Raw genomic sequence first — 21,373 nt, 5'->3', positions numbered from 1 at the left:
CAAAACTATTGATTTGGTCTGTTCCGGATAAAATTGATATAACAAATGTAATTTAATTTTAATTTTACTTACTGCTAATAGACAGAAACAACATATGATTTTCTTTAATAGAGCATTGAAATCAAATGATCATCAGCTAAAAAAATGTTAAAACATGAGAAAAAAATTTTCTAAAACTCCTGTATGATCAAATTTTCCATGTTTCCCCTAAATATGAAATATGTTTAATTTGCAATATTATAGTTCGTACACGAAATTAATTAATTTAGTTAGCTTACGATTTTATTGTTTATTGATCATTCTATTTTTAACTCCTTTTTGTTGTTATTATGTGTTTAAAGTTAATAAGGCTTCTCAATTTTTTCATTAATAAGGCTTTTAAATTTCCTAATCAAAGTCGAAGCAATTTCTTAAAGTTATAAATCGAAACTATATATAAAAATTTGACAGCTTTGTTTTTATTTTAACAGTGTGCATTTAATTTAATGAAATAAAAATAAATAAAGAAGTGGAAAAAATGTAAATAAATGACTGAATAAAATAAAAAAACTTCGTTGTCATATCATCTTTTGAATAATTTGAGTATTAATAAGTTATATAAAAATAAGCAAATTTTTAGTTTAAAAGGTAAAAAAAAAATTTGATTTGTTTAAAAGGTAATTATGCTCCATCATTCGATCATGAGACTATTTAATATCTGTTCCTAAGGATCAGAATTCTTTTTCATTTTACTTTATTGTAAAAATGATATATACTTAATATTTTCATGTGATATGCTGCAGTTTTAAATACCTAAAAGATGATTGAAATTGTCAATTCAAAAATCAATTAATATTTAAACAATTAATACGTAAAAAAATAATTGTCGCAAGCAAATTAATATTAAGTAAGAACGAAACAAAAATGATATCAATATATGCGAATCACTAGTGAGACAGGTGGGATGAACGACATCGAAATCAATTTGATTGAATAGTAAAACTGGAAGGTGTTTCTAAAATCCGGAAATCAATCAAGCTTCAATTTTTTTTTATTTTTTTTGTCACGAAATTTATCAGGGGCCATTCGTTAGATTTCAATATGTGTTATGTTTTTTCATAGATTAAATATTAAACATTAACAAATATTTGTCTTTTAAAACCTTTCACTTTATAATAATTATTAATTCTATATTAATTCTATAATAATCTTATAATAATTATTCTATGATTGTAATTCTAAAACTAATTGCTAATTGATATAAAGCGTTAGTGTGTATATATTAAATGTCTTCCATCGGCGGAACCCCGACATTACGATTAAAGTTTATTAAGGTAATTACGAATATTATAACCTAAAAACAGACTATTTTTAAAATATTTAATTCGAGGAATGTAGATTTTTCCTCGTTTTACCATTTTCAATTTTAAATAAGGTTTTATATCCGACAGTTAAGTTTGCAGTCCTTGAGTTATATCTAATCTAGTTTTGAATAATTTTTGGTGTATATACATAAGCTGAAAATGAATAAGATAAGCCGAATTATGGTTTACTTCTAAATGAACTGAAGATACTTGTTATAAACGTTAAAAATGGTAATTTGGAAAGCATTTTTCAAGAATGTCAAGTATCCAAATGACTTAATTTATTGAATTTAAAAATTTTTTTAAAAAAGTATTCGCAAGGCAGGTTTGTATATTTGGGGCTGATGATTATGAAATCTAACACAAAACTGTGAGATCGGGGGCTCTATTCCAGCTGATGACAGTTTTTAATTATTATTTCTTAATACTGAAAAATTTTTTTCGTATTTTTTTAAGTATGCATGTTAATAACTAGTAATTTAACAATTATTTAAAGAACTGGAAGGCTCCGCTACCTATTCATTTTGCTCACTTACCCTCGTGGTTGCTTCTGCATTCGTTGCAGGTTTAGAGGAAAAACGGTTTATTTCCCTTTTTTTCTACAAAAATTACGATTGAATTACCATTTACATTTTGAAGGTGATTAAATTTAAGTAAATCAATAAAATTGGTACCAATCAATAAAATTGGAAAATTGGTACCTGCCGCAGAGTTATTACTCAATAAAGTTGGACTCAAGGGATAGAGCATTCTCCTCCGAATGAGGTGCACCGAGTTCGAATCCCAGTGATGGCTGAGTGATATGAATTCCACACCCGGCTTTTACCGACCACAGTGCTGACGTGAAATATCCTCAGTGGTAAGCGGATCATTTCTTAGAGTTCCCTTGGTATCAGACTAACCGTGGGAGGATTTCGTGGTTTTCCTCTCCATGTAACTCAAATGCGGGCTATCAAAACGTCCTCCACGAATGCAAAAATTTCTTCCACTACTTAATCCTGGAGTTCTCTTGTCTGCTGGATTAGGTTCAAAATTACAAGGTTACGGAATTAAACATTAGTAGTAGTAAGCTCGAATTTTTGGAATTTTTTCTAGTTGTGCATAAATTTTTTATTGTTTGAGTAGAATATTTACTTGAGAACACTGTAGAATCTTATGATGGATGTGCATATATTGTTTATTTATTCAGATATCACTTTTATATTTTTTCTTTGTTAATATTTGAATCATGATAATTTTTTTTATCAGAACAAATATGTCTATGTCATATTTATTATTTTTCGTGTATTAAAAATTTTTGCTTATTTTCAAAATTATCTTAGCCCCCCTGTCGGGGCATTGCTGACCCCCTGTCGGGCTAAGTCTAGCGCCACTCTTGATCCAAATCCGTCGAAAAAATGGCATGTATGAACAGAAACTTCAGAGAAAGTACGTTTTAGTATCTGATTTCGTAACTTAAAATATCATACCTGCACCTATTAATTATCATATTTTAAGTCACCCCTTGAACCATTGAGATGAGAAGAAAGTGAAGATCTGATCATTAGATCCAAAGTTATCAGGATGGTCCGTTTATTTATTTTTTTGAGCACTTAACGTCTAAAAATTTATAATTCAAATTTGTTTAATATTTTGCTTTATTTTTAATTTGTTCCATTGTGATGCGAAGATAATTTTTCATAATTTGTTTTTTTTAATTAAATATGCTAAAATGTATTCTGGTCTATTTCTTTACTTTTTGCCTTTTTTTACTGTTAGCAAAAGAATTATTTCTAGATATTCTTAAAACTAATCGTCAACTTCCCCTAATTTATTTCTCAATAAAAAATGTATTATTGTCGTTATTAAGTCTTGTTTCGTATGTAATTGTGTGTATATTTTCTCTTATTATCTGTTTTTATATAAGGATTGTAAAACGTAATTATATTAAGAGCATCGGTTTTCTTATTTTATTGAACAGTAAATAAACTAATCAAAATATATCTTTTTTTTTATTGTTGCTATTTTATTCGTAATTATCATAACAAATCGTAATTATTTACACTGTAGTCTTTAATGAATTTTTTATATCGCGATGATTTTATTTTGATGTTAGCAAAGCGTGATTATTTAAAAAAAAAACAATTTCCTTCAGTTTTAATTTTGAAAATGTTGAGTAATCATCCGGTTATGTTATAGTTCTTCTTTAACTCAGAGCTACATTTGTTGTGTGTACGTAATTCTGTTACCAAATTATATTTGTAAAACTTTAAAATATAATTGTGCTTAATTAAACAACTTCTTAGAATTTTTATTGACAATTGAAAAAACGCAATAGAATCTTCTATAAATATGATAAAAAAGGTATTTTAATTTCTTACCGATGAGGATTTCGAATACACGTGAATGCATAACATTTAAAAAGAGATAATTTTATTGTTATATTTAATATTTATTTATTTATCAATTTTTTTTTTAAAAATTCAATTCAAACTTTTTGTGATATTGTCAAAAGAGTTAAATACTTCAAACAATGCTTTTATTTTGTATTGGATAAAAAAAAAAAAAAGAATTTTAATATTTTAGTAAGGGCGCCAGTAAGAGGTTTGCCATAGGCGCTTCTTTCCATAGATACGCCTCTGTTTATGCTACAACCAAAAATAAGTATGTTCATTTTGAAACCACTGCCACATCGTGCAGGATAAATAGTGCTCTTTGAAGCTCTCTCATCAAGCAAAATGAAAGATAAAGACGAAGCTAAAAAGCCTATAATATCAAAAACATCCAAAAAAAATCCTTGCTTTTAAACTACATTTACAATTTTTCTGAAGAGAACAGCCTCAGTTTGAAATCTGATAATTAATTGAAATATTTAAATCCAAATATTAAACGATTTTGAAGAGTCAGAGAATTTTGTTCGATTATTTCACCTAAGTTTTTTTTAATTTTTTTATTTCCAATGCAGCTGGCGATACAAGCATTATCCTAACATCGTACAGAGATAAAAAGAAAAATGCAAAAGAGGTGAAATATACAAAATACAAAAACAAGAGCAAGGTATCAACACAAAAATTAAATCAAGAAAGTATCAGGAGTAGATGCAGTTCTTTGTGAGATCTGAACAGTTGAGGAGATGTTCAGCATTCATCGTCGCACCACTACGGCAGAGAGGGCAGGCAGGATTATCCACTATTTTAAAACGGAAAAGATGAGCGTATAAGCATTCGTGCTTGGTAGCAGGACGAAAGGCAGCTACAGCACTGCTTCTTGGGCGATCGGGGAGATTGAGGATGTCATTTCTCCACGATTTTTCTTTTGTCCGTTCTCTTAGCAATGATATATACAAAGAAATCTCGGCTGCAGAGCTGTTACTCATTTAGCACCGCCCAGGAGGCACGTGTAGCTTTAGGGATGCTACGAACGCGAGTAACTTTGCCTCCCTATTTCACCTCTATTTTCTCTTCTCTATTTCACCTAAGTTAAAACCAGTAAAATAAATTTAAAATTCTTTATTTCTGCATATTTTTATAAGTCTAAGCAAATCAGAGGTGAAATATTTTTTAAAGTACTAAAAAATTAGATCATAAAAACATTTTTCAAATTCTGAAAATATGTATAAAAAAAATCAATGAAAAGAGTTTTTGCTCTATAATAAGCTGCTTAAATAACGCTGATTGGAAATCGATACAGCGTAAACTAAGTTACGCACAATTGTTGTAATTTCGCAACAGTTATTAAAATTAGAATAAAAAGTGTTTTTTGTAAGGACGAAAAAGCCATTCAATAAAAGCCTTTAATCCAATAATTGGGTAGTTTTTGAAAGATCACTAAACATGTTCATTCAACAAGCGATTCATTTATTGTACTGATCCTTAATTTCAATATTTTAAGCAAATTTTTAAAACATTTTTAAGCAAATAAAAATTTAAAAATTATTGTTTCAAGATTTGAAAGAAGTTTGTTAAAAACTGCGTAAGATATGAGCATTTAAAGTATTTCTTTTAAACTTCGCATGCGAAAGAAAAAATTTAAAATTCTTTTCATATTTTTATTGTGAATCGTATTTGGTAACTAATGAAAAAGTCTGATTAGTATATCTTAAAAATTGTAAAAGTTTTAAGCAATATTCAACTAGTTTTTGTACCTTTACAAGAAAGTTAGAAACATTCAGGGATTTTCCACAAATTATATTTAGTAATATGAAACAAGATTGATTAAAAATGACAACGGCATTGTGGGAGATCATTCTTTAAAAAATGTTGTTAACTTTCAAATATTTTTTTTCCTCGTTCTACCTTATTTTGGCACACGGATAATTGCTCTAAGGTATTATGATTTCTTATTAAATTTTGTTTTATGATACAAAATAAAATATGCGAAAACCCCTTTTATTATTTTGAGCTTTCTTCTGAAAAGTTCAAAAGCTACTCAGAAAATTGCGAGAAACTTTTTAAATTTTTAAGGCATTCAAATCAGATTTTTTTTTCATTAGTTGCCATATAAGATTCACTGCAAAAGAATAAAAAGAAATTTTTTAATTTTTCGAGCACATGCGCAGTACAAAAGAACTACTTTAGATGCTCATATCTAAAACAGTTTTCTACGAATTTTTATTATAAATTTTTTAAAACAGTAGTTTTCTAATTATTTATAAATTTCTCTAAAAATTTTATTCAATTTTATTTAATGCTTTTGAAGTTATAACAAAAAAAATTAGGACAAAAAAGTTTATTTTTTGTAAAAATGCTCATAAATATTTAAACGAAATTCGCGAAATTTTATGCAGTTATTGAAAATAACTTCCACCAAATTAATAGATTCAAATTACAAGCTTATTGCTTGATATTTTTAGCACAGAATAAAATAGTTGTGTTCAAAAATACTTGTTTTGTTTCGTTATTTATTGTCTGTCCCTCAAACCTCTGAAAGCGCGAAACCTTATTTTTAATTATGAAAAACTGCGTGAACTAAACACTTCTGAAAATAAATTATTTTCTTGAGAAATTTAAAAAGGTTTCAAGTACTGAAAGCGCCTCTTCCATTATTGCAGGATTGCGAATTTTTGCGGAAAAGCTAACAAAATTTCCTTTTTTGCCATTTCAGATTGAAAAAGCAGAAAAAGATCTACGTTTGAAAAAAGAAAAAAACGATGAACAAATGAAAGCAATCAAAAGGGTCGAAGCAAACTTGAGGTATGCTAGTGAATATTATCGTGATATAAAGAATTTGTGGGAAAATTGCAAATATAAGTACCTCTCTGCTGTCCGAAGACAAGGCCTCAGAATGTATTGGGATGGAGATAGATGGCTTCCAGCATTTCCCTCTCCAAGTCAGCCGGAGCGAGTACAAATCCTTACCCCACAAGAATACGCTATGAGACACATACTGAGAACCATCGATGATGAGCCTGTTTCTATGGGATAGAATCAAGAGGATTTTCCTCTAAAAATCAATAAATAGATATTATTTGTTTACTTGCTTACTTACTGAGGCAACTGCACGCAGTTTGATGTGGATAAGGTATACAGCCAACTTTCTCATGCCCCTTTGGTTTGAGATTTGGCTTTATTCTATCCCTTAAATTTTGTTCCTTCAAACTCCGTCTCAATTTGACTCTTATAAGACATTCTTGGTTTTCTTGCTGTCAAGAGCCCATGAAAATAAGAGCTAATTTTTCTTTTGGCATTCTCAGCACGTTTACAATTCTCATTCTGTCCTTCATAGCTAATTTAAAATTCAAATTATAAAAAAGTGATTTTAGACAAACCTTGAGTAAACCATGAAACACTGAAAAGAATTTTTTATAATATCAAAATGAAAAAAAAAAAATTAATTATGAGACGATAACTCAAGATTGCGCAATGGAGGAGTTCTCTTCCAATAATTTGCTTGCATTTTGATATATTGAATTTCTTTTCTTTTCAATAAGTGAAGCTTCATGACTTACTTTAAGGCCTGAAATTACTTTTTCTTTCTTTTAAGTTTCTAATTAATAATAGTGGTAAAAGAGAGATTGAGAGAAAAATTTCTTCCAGGGTCCTCTTACTCCTCTTAACTAGTGAAATGCAATGCAAATCACCATTTGCGTTAAATGGAGAAAAGAAACTGCTGAAACCTTCCACGGAATGTGAATCGGTAGCAGAAATATAGCGAAATAATATTTTACAGGATTAATTTATATTTTATATTAGACTGTGGGAAGTATACTTCTAAACAACTTTATTAATTTTTAATTAAACTGCTTTTTTTCTACAAAACTGAAGTAATTTTGTAGTTTTCCCAGAGTTAACTGCGCATTTTCTGTAGTGCAGTTAACTCTGGAAAATATGTGTGTATTTCTGGTGTATTTTGAAGCTAATGTGAGGTAATTTATCACTAATTTATTTCGAAAAAACTTTCAGCTTTTACCTACAAAATTACTGAAGTTTAAATGAAGTCACCCAAAAATCATAAATTTTAAAAAAAAACTGAAATTTTAAATCCGTGGATATGTTGCAATAAATTTACTGTAATTAAGCAGTCATTGTTTCAGAAGTATACTTTCTGATATATCTGCAGAAAAGCTGCAAATACTTTGTTTTGTAGTAAAATTGAAAGTGAGGGAGTCTTTGAAGTCTTCAATCTTGCTTTCCTTGTTAGCAAATCTTCAACTTTTTATATATATTTTCTTTAAATTATACATTAATTTCTTATATTTAGGTAGAAATTCTAAACATATATATTGAGGACGGAGATAGCGTACACTGTCTATATTCATAAAAGAAAAAATTCCTAAAATGTATGTTTGATTTAATTGTAATTACTTTATAGTTAAGAATCTTCGAAAACTTTTCAGCTAGATTTTAACACAATTTAATTATTTTAAAATATATCTAAAATTAGGTTTTTAATATTTCTGCATTTTAATAATTTTATTACTAATTTTAATTATTAGCTTTTGTTATTTATTTATTTATTTTTGACTTAATAAAACTGCTTTTGCGCGAAGTTTATAGTAAAAACAATATTGTAGTAAAGGTAAGTAGTTAAGATTAATTAGTTAACTTTAATTTCGAATTCAAATTCAAATAGGATTATTGCAGAACAAAAATTATACTTATGATTTTGTCTAATAAAAATAAATTTTTAGTTCGAATTTTAAATAAATTTATAACTGAAGAGTTTACGGAATTTAATTCCAGATTTTTTTTAGCTTTAAACCAAATTTATTAATTTCAATCTGTTTCTGAAATTTGTCTTAAGTAAAATTTAGATAATTTAAAACAATACCTCTTTTATTGCTTGAAAATAAAGCTTTTTAAACTAAACAAAAAAATTTATTTGAAAAAAAAATAACTCGTAATATTTTTAATTGAATCTAAATGTGCATAAGATTTATAGAATTGCTTACTTTAAAAATTCGCTCAGGACTCCTTGCTTTTAAAAATTAACCTTAAAAGAAAAATAACAAAACTTAGGGGGCGGGAAGCAAATCCACATTGGTAGAAATTTATGGTATAAAATAATAATTCCTTTAATTGTTATTTTATCAAAACAATAAGATTACCATAAATTGACGTTATTTTAACTGTTAACTCTGAGAAAAATGTTTATTAACTGTGTTTTCACTTAATATAATTAGACAAACAATAACTTTATCCACGCCAACTAGACCCACCTCATGAAAACATTTAGTTCTTTGCCTCAGTAATGGCAGGGCCTGATAATTGCCTAGGCCCGTCAGGCATGGGCCTAGGGCCCTCAAAAATTAGTAAAAAGTGTAAGTATGTAAGGTAGGTCAGCTTTGTGTTGGTTTAAGTACTAAATAAAAAATAATTACGGCTTACAATAAAAAATAATTCAGCTAATCAGTGACTTTTAGCAGAAAACACTGATTTCAATTGTTTGTGGTCATGAAACTATTTTTATTTTGGCATAACATTGTCTTGTTGTTTTATATTTTGCTTTAATTTATAGATACGTAAATTTTATCTTAGAAATTATCTTCAACTGTCTGTTTTCGAAATTTCTTACAATGTCTGTCTTGAATCATGCAGTTCAATAGATTTTTTTACTGTTAGGACCAGGGCCGGATTAAGACCTCTTGAGGCCCTAAGCACTGAAAATATTTTGGTGCCCCCCTCTAACAATTAAAAACACATCTGCTATTAAGTCACGTGTTAATTCTAAATATAAAATCAAAATTTTTTTTAAAAGAAAATATTTATTTAAATAAAAAAAATTAAAATATGATCAATTGAAAACTTTTCAATTAATATAAAAAAAACTTCTGTTTGTGCAATGTACCATGTGCAAAAAAGCAAACACTTTGAATGACTTATGATCGAAAGTTTGAACTTTTATATACTAAGACTCAAAATACTTTAGAAAAACAGACACATCTTTTTCTAAAAAAAGCATAACTTTTTTTTTTAAATGTTCGAATTCTTGATTCTCGAAATATATAGCCATACCACGAGAATTTTTTTAAACGAACTAAAAAATTTTAGCGCACAATAATAAAATTCATTTTCCTAAAAATAGTTCCTTGTCAAAAATAATTTTTAAGAAGCATTAATTATTTTATATTATTTTATTTAAGAGAATAGACGAAAGAACTTTAAATTGAAAATTTAACAAATGTCATTTTAAATGACAAAATATAAAATTTAATGTGTATTAAATCAGTCAAATACAACTGAATTATTCAATTTTAAAAAAGTTATATATTTAACATTTAATTTCTCAAGAACTATTCGACAGATTTCTTTCAAATTTTATATTTTACCATTTACATTTATGTTCTTTAAAATTATATAAAAATTTTTACATTTTTAAATTGAAAATTTTTCCGACTATTAATAATAAATAATTTTTGAAAAAAACTATTTTTGTCGGGAAAATATTTTTAGGTAAATGAATTTTATTATTAGGTATAAAAATTTTTTAATTCGTTTCAGAAGTTCTCGAGACATTGCGAAATGCGTGAAAACTGAAATTAAATAATGGAGCCCAGACTTTCAACCTAAAAAAAAACTTTTGGGACCTTAATTTCCTTATTGCGAACATCATCCATATTTTGAGGGACAAATATCCAAATTTAACAACAACATACATATAGATATGTATATATATAGGTAGAGGAAGCACGTTTGCCTGACTTAAAAAAATATCTTCTGCACCATCTAATTAGCATATTTTAAGATTGGCCCTTAAGCCATTTAGATTGAGATCTAGAACCTAAGTTAAAATCCGATCACTAAATCAAGAGTTATTCAGGTTTTTTACTTTTTTTATTTTACGTACTGTATATAATACAACATACTTTTACAAATAATAATGCTTTTCATTATTTCTTTTTCCTTATTAAACCTAATATATTAATAATGATTGGAAGAGAAATGAGGGGAAAAAAATTGTGATGAGTAAATTTATAAATGCAACAATTATCATAAATGATCCTATAAAATCTGGATTAAAAATAATAAGTGAACTTATTTTCTAATAACAACTCACTCTAGATTGCATCTGTGGAAAACAGAACTAATTACCTAATAAAATTATTACTATTTTGTTAAATATTTTGGACATTCTCTTAATTAGGTAGCCTGTCAAAGGTACAGAAGAGTTTAGGAGCAATAAATAACTATCAATTAAATCTTAATTTGACTAGTAAAAAAAAGACTTTTTAGAAAAAATGATAGAAATCACTTAAAACTACTCCATTAAACCTGTACATAAAAATTTCATAAGTGATAGCAGTAACTTTGGTCTGAAAAAGCTGTCTCAGTAAATAAACACTCTGTCCTCAATAAGTAAATAAATGCAAAAACAAAATACTTTAAATTATTATAAATTCAATTATCAGATTTTCGTTTATAAATTTTGAACATTCGTGTTTTTATAATACGAAACAAAAACATAAATAGAGCAACAATGAATATAATATAAAAACTAAACTTAATTAATAATCAGTAGAACATAACAAACCATCATTTTTAATTTATTCACTTTTTTTTCTTTTGGTGTATGTTAACGATATTTTTTATTCCTGTATGCATACGCGTACATAATACCACATAAGTTTTATAGAAAATAATTTTAGGTTTGGAAAAATACAATCCTTAGAAACATAAACAGAGGTATTGTATGTAATTTTATTGAACCAACATTTATCTTAAACCAACCAAAATCTACTTTGCCTACTCAAATTTTATGTACTAAATATTTTACATATTCTTTACAACATTTAAAGACAAATTCATAAAATAAATCGAAATAAAATTTGTGTATTGTTACTCAAAATTTTTATTTAAAATCGAATAAATATTTAAATTATAACGTCATAGAATAAAATTAATTTCAATAAGATCAATTATTTAAAAAAATTTAATTACTTCTTAAAACTTATAATACGGCATCCCCTCCTAAGAAATATGTCACATTGTATTTTTAACAAAAACTTGAAATTTTTTTTATTACTTTTGAGTATTATTCTGTAATAGAATGCTTAAAATGTAAAAAAAAATATATAATTTTTAAAAATTGTAATTTTATTTTTTCATTTAGGTTTAATTAATTTTTTATAATTAAAATATTATAATGCTTTAGAAAAATTAAACTCTTTACTTACATTTATTTAGACATAATCAATATTGATCGATAAATAATAATTATTGATAAAATTATTTGAGGGGTTTAGCTACTACCTGAAGCAATATAAGCTGTACACTATTACAGCATGCTTTCAAAAGCAAGAATAATGTTGATATAATGTTTATATTTAGAATAATGTTTCAGTACAATAAACTTTTTCTGTGCATTCACGTATAATTTTACCATTTTTTTTTTCCTTTCATGAAATTTATTTTTTTTCTCCTCATATTTCCGTAAAAATATCATAATAATTTTTAGAGTCACAAACAATAGTTTTATTTGTTCCTTATAAATTTTATATGCAAGAAACGACTTTGTAAAAATAAGGAAAAACTACCGATACTATAATTTCAATAGCCTATAGCAATATTAACTATTTTAAAGATTAAAATGATAAAATTTAATTACGAATTGCAAATAAACTTTTAAGTTTTTAAGAAAAGATGGTTAGTTATTTTACATATTATACATTAAATGTTACATTATATGTTAAAATAACCAACTTTGAAATACCTTCTACTAGATCTTAGTACACATTTTAACACAAAAAAAGAAGAAAAAGAACTTTTGAATTTAAAATTTCGGTACAGGCAAAGATGATAAAAGAAAAATTTTGAAAATAAATATTTTCGAAGTGGAGAAACATCAAAGTTAATCATTTTAACAAGGCTATTTATCAAACACCTGACTTTAGCTTTTCCTAAAAATAAATTAGTGATTTCGTTTGAACAAAATTAAAGTTATATTTCATTAATCTGCCTTTAAAAACCTGTTCAAAATTTAATAATTAAAATTATTTGCCCAATGATATGGAAGATTCCTCAAGTATTGTTTATAAAAACATTTTCATTTTCAATAAACATTGGGAACAAGGTAAGGGAACCAATTTAAATAGAATAAATGGTTACTTACGTCAACTCTAAAATTTCTGCAAGAGTCATGTTTGTCTTTATATGATCGTTGCCCGAAATAGTCACAAAAATCAAATTGTAAAATAATCGATAAAGTTAAATAAAAATTAAACAATGCGAAAAAGTAAAATAATCTAAACACGAACCAAGTTGAAACAAAATCCTGTAAACTAAGGTGTAAAGTGTTTACCAAAATGTTTAATTTGTGTGTATATACGGGGGTGTGTAAATACGGGAAATTAGTTACTGATTGTAACTTAAATAAAGTTATTTGTTGAAAATTATGTCAATCAAGAAACTTTTCTTTTCCTAGACCTCCCACTTTCTTCAATCTTAAGTCATCATTTATTTGTATCTGTACCCCTCGAAAGGAAGACAATTTGAATTTTCTGAGATATGGCCCTTTCCTCTAAAAAGAAGAAGAAGGGGGAACGAGTCGACTTTAGGATGCTTAAAGATATCTGAGATGAAAGGATGTTCTCTGTCTGTAGTAAATCAATTGGTTACACTTGTCTTGTCCTTAAAGTGGTTCTTCTCAGAAAATTTAGCTTTGTATTCTAACGCATATGTTGCAAAAATCACGGTGGTCATTTTCAAGAGCCTTTGAATTCATGAAATCGAATGCTGGCAATAAACAGCTTTTGTTGTTTTACCACGGGATTGCTTGTTACATGCAGAAAGCAAGATCAGGTTAAATTGAACCCGTTTCCCAGCAGTCTGGTGCTTATAATAAAATAACAGGAACAACAATATTTTCCCCACTCGTTTATGCAGAATGACCAATTTTTATTTTAAGAAAAAGTTAAATGGACAATGGAAATACCTTAATTAGTTATTTATTTATTTCAATCTGATGTACACACGAGCTGCAAGTAAAAATTAAAAGCAACGATTAAATTTATTTTTAGTGACAGAAATAATATTATTTTCAAAATATTTACATGTTCAAATTATCATCTTAATAAAAGTTGATGAAATTACACATATATATATACATATATATTCTCATTAATAATTTTGATTGGCTCTAACTTTAATCATAATCATTAAGGATTTTCTTTATTAGTTATTAAACATATTTTTAAATTCAATTAATAAAAATATCTTTATATCTTTCTTAAATTTGCTATTTAATTTTGATTTGAAATTTTCAGAACTTTTCTTATTTCTTAATTGTAATTTTTACAAATTTCGTTATAAGATGCACAAAATATAGTTCACTTGCACTAAACCCAATTCAATGATCGAAAATTTGATTTTATTGCTACTTATTTCATATATTTGATTTTAATATTAAATTAGTTTTAATGGATACTCTTTTTAACGTATTTTTCACCGTCAACGAACATCCGATTCACATTGTGAATTTACACATCTTTTGTGCTCAACTTTTATAACATTTGTATTTATACAAGATTCTAAGGAACCTGTAATTTTTTCCTTATTAAAAGACTAGCTGCTTGCAATCATATTACATAGTATATATTTTAAGTTTTAAAATCTAATTTCAACATTCGCTATATATAGATAAAAAAAAAATATAAGTAATACGAAGTGTGTGGTCATATTTTCGCAAATTTAACCTCTCCTCCACAAAGAAATTTCGAAAAATGATACTTAAACACAGCTCCTTTTTCTTAATTTAGTGAATAAAAAAATTATTTGACGTAAAATTTTGAAATAAATTTTTGTAACACAACCTTTACGTAATTTGATGACTTCTTTTTCCAGTTGCAATGAGAATATAATTAAAAATAAAGTGTAAGCAAATATTTTTGAAAAATGTGCAGCACATAAAAACAAAAACATGCACAAAAACTGCAAACATGCATAATACAGTTTTTTTTTCACATCAAAAATCACATATTTTGCATCATCAAATCATTGCATCAAAATGTTGTAAATAAATCTTTTTTTACATAAAAAAATCAAATTGACGAAGTATTAACTTTGCTACAACTGCGAAAAATATTATGTAAACATGATTCGTAGCAGTATGTTATAGAATCATTGTAATGGATAAATAAATAGATCTTTTATCGCATAGAAATTCGCTACCTAATTTAATTATAAGACCAAAAATTTTTGATACATAACATCTTTTGTTTTTTTTTTTCTTTTATTATGTAAAATTTCATACTTAGAAAAGCTTGTTATCTACTCTTAAAATGGAAACTCAAAATAATAAATTTTTTAAATAATGTTTCAAAAAAAAATTTAATTATATACTCCTAACATTTAGTCAAGCTTTGTGGTGCCCCCCTATCCCCTGGTACCCTAAGCACGTGCTTAGTGTGCTTAATGGTTAATCCGGCCTTGGTTAGGACTACTCTTCAGTAATTTAATTTCAAAATATTTTGTAAGGGGCCCAGAAAATGTGGTGAGCCTTGGGCTTGGGCCTGAATTTGTCTTGATCGGTCCCTGAGTAATGGTACAGAGCTGTAGCTGAGAGGACTAATTGGTCAATCTCATTCCCCACAGTTCGGTAATTCGAAACTAAGGATTCAATGTATGCACTTTCTCACAACGCATAAATGCCACGAGAGCTATACTCCTAGATTGATGCATCTGATCAAGAAAATCGGTCATGTTTTCTTTTCTTTTCTTTTTTAAGTAAAAAGTGTAGTATTTCCTATCACTCACGATAGATGGCACCCCAAACACTCTGATATTTCTGCATAATTACTGTAAAATTTTTGTGGTTGGTTCTAGTACAAAATTCTATAGCGGAATCGGCCAAATCATCATAGTGCTTTTTTTAAATTTTTTTCACAGATTTTCTTCAATTTACTTTAACTACAGATAGGGCTTGAGGGTCCATCTGTGGATTACTTCAAACAAATATGGGGGATAATAATGAATATCTTTGCTTTGTTTGCAAAAACTATGGAAAGAAAGAAAGTAACCTTACAAACTTATATTTTTGAGATATTTTAAAAGAAATTCATAATTTTAAATTTATTAATGGATAGACGTCTTTTGTATGATGACACTAGCTCGCTTAATTAAATTATAGATTAAGTTCATAGTTAAGTTACGCTAAATGATTCCATCACAGACATGGTAATTATAAGCCAGCTTGGAAGCCAACTCAATAATAATTTCTTTCAAACACCTTTTTGAGAACGTTTATAAATCCAGTATTACGACATTCTTGCATCAAGAACAACGATAATAGTCGTGAACAAAACGGAATAAAAAACGGAGCACCCTGAAAAAATTTATAATTGGATTTTCAAGTACTAGGACTTTGTTTTACTGATTCAAAGAATTGACCTCAAGAATGCTAATTATTTAGAGCACATGATATTTTAAATTACAAAATCCAAAACGTATTTTCTCTGACGTTTTTCACGTAAAAACCAAAGCATATTTCTCTGAGTAAATATTTTGGACGGATTCTGATTCCGGGCTCTCAAAATATGAAGGACAGTCACAATTAAAAAAATATGGTCCCAATAGGTTAATCAAGAGAACAGTCAAATATTTTGTCAACCACACGTTAGTTTTAATTTTTTGGGCTATATTTTGAAAATTCCTTAAGCGAATCGAAAAATTGTCGTACACAATCACAAAATACGTTTAAACAAATGTAACTCCATGCAAATTGTAATAATTTTTTTTATTATTTTTTAATATTTTATTAAATAATAACAGAAAAAGTTTTGAATTGTGAGGTAAGCAATTTTTTTAACATGGTGTTAAAGAATGTAATTTTTTATATGAAATTACAAAATTTTGAACTTAATTGGTAGAATAGTTTCTGTGTTATTAAATTTTAGAAAAGTAAACTATTCGAATAATTTTAATCAAATTTTATACATAATTTGTTTTACAAAATACTTCCTTAAAAATATTTAAAACGTTGTGTTTTTTTTACAATTCAAAATGCTTTTGACCAAAGGCGATCGCAACTCTTGAATACGCCCAGAAGACAGGTTCCATTCCTTTGGCCCTTAACCATTCCCTCTCCTCCTTTTTTCTGTTGCATAGGAATGTACTACGATATATTTTCTTTGCTTAATATTTTTCGTATTTAATTGTGAAAAATATTTTTTAAAATTTCCATGACGCTTCCTTTTAGAACTATGCTTGATGTAGTTTTCAGTTCCATATATATAACCAACTTAAAATATTTTAATCTATCTGAAAATCAAGGCAGAGACTAACGTACTTCCTTCTTCTATGATTGTCTACACGCTAATGGTGAAAGCGATGCCATAGGTAGAGAGTTCTGATCTATGCCACCTGTAGCTCGAGCTACAGGTGTCATAGTCAATAATATGTCAATATATGTGAATAAAATGTTGAAAAATAATAAATAATATATAATAATGAAAAGTTCTATTTTTGTAGGAATTATCTTCGAACAAAAAAATTTTATAATTGTGTGCAAAAATTTTTTTATTCGTTTTAGAAATTCTCGAGATATGGCAATATACGCAATTCGCTATCGCAACGCTTGCGTACGCACTCCAGCGGGAGCCTGAAACAACGACGCCGGCAGAATAATATAAAAGGAGGTGCAACCCTCTAACAAACTGCCCCCTCCCCCCACAATTTTTTTTTCAATATTCTGTTTTTACATTTTGTTTTGATATTACATTTACTTTCATCTGTTAATTTACGTTTCGTCTGTTAATACGTTTAACTGTTTCGTCTGTTAATACGTTTTCGTCTGTAATACGTTTCGTCTGTTCTGTTAATACGCTTTCATCTGTTAATACGTTTCTTCATTGTCAACAAGATATTTAAAAAAAAGTACGAATTTCTTGTACTTGCAAATTTTGCCACGAGAAACTGTATTGATGGCGCTAGCACAGGAGTCGGCAACCTTTTGAAATGAAAGAGCCAAAAGTTACAATTTTACAAAATTTCCCGCTTTTAAAGAGCCTCTAAAAATTTTGATTTAATACTATAGTATTTTTTTATGTATATTTGATTTTTAATTAAAAAACGGTTTTGAATACAGAATAATATTTATTCCTTATTTTTAAAATACGTTAATAATTTTTTTAAAATTTAGTTTTCATTTAGTTTTTAATTTTTTTTAAATTATTTTTTTGGGGGGGGGGGAGGGAGATAAGAATACTTGGGTCATTAAAATTCGATGAAAATTGTAAATTTTCTTACTAATTCTTGTCAAATTTTCAGCAGAAAACGCGATTTTTTTTTTTGTTTTTTTTTTTTTGAATGTGCAACGAAACACAATCTTATCAGATAGATTTTATAATATTTTTTTTTAATTTTTCTTAGCAATTCCGCAATAATATTCATTTATATTATATAGTTTATATTATATAGTTTACATTCATTTAATATTATATCAGAATTTTTTCACGATTTTCCTTTTTTAAGAAATATGTACCGTCTATTCTTGTTATGGTTAAAAACAATTTTTAAGCACTTAATTATTAAACATTTAAATAAATTTTAAATTTTTTTGTCAAAGTAAACGTTAAATCGACTTACGATGAAGTGCTAGAAATGATGGTCACATACTCTTTATATTTATTGTAAAAAAATTTTAAATTTATAGAGCCTCGAGCTTTCCAACTCAAATAACTTAAAATTTTTTTAAAAATTAACTTAATAAAAGTCACTGAAAGTAACGATCTTCTATTATTTTAAATATCTTTTATACGCAAAATTACAACATTAATGTATTTGATTATGTAATTTAATATTATGCAGGTGATTCGGAATGACCGCTCTTAATATGCACTTAAAGAAATTTTGTTTCTAGTAAACGCGAAAAAGAACGGATAAAGGTCACACGTTAGAATTTTAACAATCGAAAACAAATCACTGTTGAGGAAAGAGAGTGTAAAAAGGCGATTAACGATTTTTTACCAAATTAAATAACTTTATAAATTAAAAACTTTAACATTCACCTAGCAATTAAGCAGGCCTGTTATTATTATTATTATTATAAAGATTATTATCAATATATTGTATTAGATATTTTTTAAATTCATATGCTTGTTTTTTCCCTTTTAAATTCTAATTTACTACATCCACTGAAGTATATTTTTATCTTTATTTTTGACAAGGTTTATAAAAATAAGGTGTGGTATTAATAAAGGGTGGTAATTTCATAACATCATGTTTTGCATAATAATTACATGTGATACACATCAAAGGCTTTAAAAAATGTAGATGAAAATTAAATTAGTATTTATTCATTAAACTGAAAAATGATCAGACATCAATTATGGCTCTTGCATTTTTTTTTAATTCTTAATCTAAGTATGATTCTTTTTGATGCATTTCAAATATTTTATGCGTATTTATTTAATTTACGTTATTTTATTTGCGAATAATTATTTTTAATGCTTATTTATTACTATAATTTTATTTTTCATTTTTATTTAATAATTTTATTCATTTTTATTATTCGTGTTACAATTTACATTGTTATTAATACAAGAGCTGTGATTAAAATTCGAATATTTCTTTAAATGAAAATAACACAATATAAATAATAAATAAAACTTTAAAAAAAATTTAACTATGTATTCAAACATTGTAGCATGATAAATCATAAATAAATATTTGTAAAATTTGAAGATTTGTAAATACCTAAAAATGTTTTACCGAAGAATGTTTAAGTCTTTTTTTAAAATAAAAAAAAATACCCTTAAATCGCAAAATATTTTTTTTTCTAGTTAAGGCAGTTAAAGTGCAATTTTGTTAATTATTTATTTTGTTAATTATCCTGCCTTTTAATACAAAACTGTGAATTGAGTTTTTACATAATTACAAAAATATTAAGTTTTTTTTTCACTAATAATTAACTTAAACAAATGGAAAATTGTTAACTTAAATCTAAAATATAATATAAAAACATTAAATATTAAATATATACGAAATACATCAACATAGTAACAAAAAAGATTTTAAAAAAATTATTATAAAAAAAACTGAAGCTTTTATATTTTTAAACACATTACATTTTTAATAAAATAAGCACTAGTACAGTTTTGTTCATAAAGGATTGCAGTTTGAACTTATTATAAAAACAAATGCTACGAACAAATATAGAATTTGATTTTTGAAATTTCAATTAAATAAGATCTATGAAAAATAATCCCATCTGAAAAAATTTAATTTAAAGATAAATTACTATTTCAAACACAAAGTTAAAAAGCTTAGTAAATAACTATTTAAAAGAAAGGAAAAAGAATTCCTATATTTAGAATTCAAATGCCATTTATCTATTTCTATCTCAAGCTCCAACTAATGAATATAAATAACATAAAAAAATTTAATTGCTGTTTTTTCTTTCTTTTAATCATTTTACTGTACAAAAGAGATTAAAAATTTTTTATCTACTTCATAAAAATCAATTTTTACCCATATGTATTTTAAAAAACAACAATTTTTTTTTTCTTTTTCGAAAAAAAGTCTTATACCTAAATTTTGAAGCAATAATTCAGGAATTAATTTATATGGAAAATAACAACATATTTAATGTAATTCAATTTTACCTTAATATTTAAACAATAAGACTGCAAATAGTAAATATTCATAAAAAATTTATACTTGCATTCAATAATAATATTAATTTATAAAATACGCTTTCAGTAACTAAGTACTACTTGGAAACTGGTACTTGACAGTTAAAGACAGGTCAGTGAAGTAACTGGTGGGGTGAGTGAAAAGAAACTGGACAGTCATATAGAGAAAACCACAGCTGTAAGAGCATTGAGCCCTTTCCTTCCCCTTCTTAAAGACAATGGACAAAGATATTGTCTTTATTCTTAGAAAGAGTAAGAGAAAGCGTGAGAAAAAGGCATTTCCAGCTAAATACTTTTAAAGCACTCTTGATTTTTCAAGTTGACAGAAATTTCCGGGATTTTGTCTGTTGTTTCACAAGATCAGAGCCGCAGGCACCATCCTTTTTTTGTACCCTTTCATAGCGTCGGACCGGTAACGGCATGCTCAAACAGACAACAGACTTGCCACTTTTCTGTGTGAATACTTGGAATCGAATCGGAATGAGACATCCCTCTAATGACGGGCCTGAGCGTAATGGTTTTTAATTAACGATTATAATAGAAAGCTCTTGAGAAATTAGATGCTTAAAAATATTTTTTTCTTATTTTTAAGTTTTTGGTAACAATTTATTAATTTTTTTCGTATGGAACTGGAGAGCCGCAACTTTACATCAAAAGAGCCACCTGTGGCTCGCGAGCCACAGGTTGCCGACCCCTGCGCTAGCATATATACTGACTTTGAAACACAAATAACTACAAACAGTAGTTTCGTATACTAACGTGTTTGTGCACGCTTAAAATTGGTATTTATTGTGTTGATGAAGTTTTACAGTTGTGAGAAGTCAGTTTGCTCTATGCACCTTTGTGAAACTAAATAACTAATAGACAATATAATATTATTTCTATTTTATTAAATTAGATTTAAAAATATAGCTTGGATATCTACCAAGTTTGTGCATGCTCAGTGTGCATAAGAAAAGAATCAAAGATGACTCAGAATTCATTG

The 21,373-nt window shown here is 26.8% G+C and overlaps 1 protein-coding gene across 1 annotated transcript in view; it reads left to right on the top strand.

Moving 5' to 3' along the window:
- LOC107448438 (uncharacterized) overlaps positions 1–6,796 on the top strand; it is a 42,481-nt gene extending 35,685 nt beyond the window's left edge. Inside the window, exon 9 of the mRNA XM_087165982.1 lies at positions 6,426–6,796. Coding sequence (XP_087022108.1) covers positions 6,426–6,746 — 321 coding nt within the window. The 3' untranslated portion in view covers positions 6,747–6,796. The remainder of the gene's footprint in view (positions 1–6,425) is intronic.
- The last annotated feature ends 14,577 nt before the right edge of the window (positions 6,797–21,373 follow it).

Source organism: Parasteatoda tepidariorum, chromosome 6 (genome assembly GCF_982258835.1).
Source record: "Parasteatoda tepidariorum strain Cologne lab strain chromosome 6, Ptep-v5.0, whole genome shotgun sequence".
Classification (NCBI taxonomy): Eukaryota; Metazoa; Arthropoda; class Arachnida; order Araneae; family Theridiidae; genus Parasteatoda; species Parasteatoda tepidariorum.
Note: the sequence above shows the minus strand (reverse complement) of the source record. Positions and strands in the feature narration are given on the sequence as shown.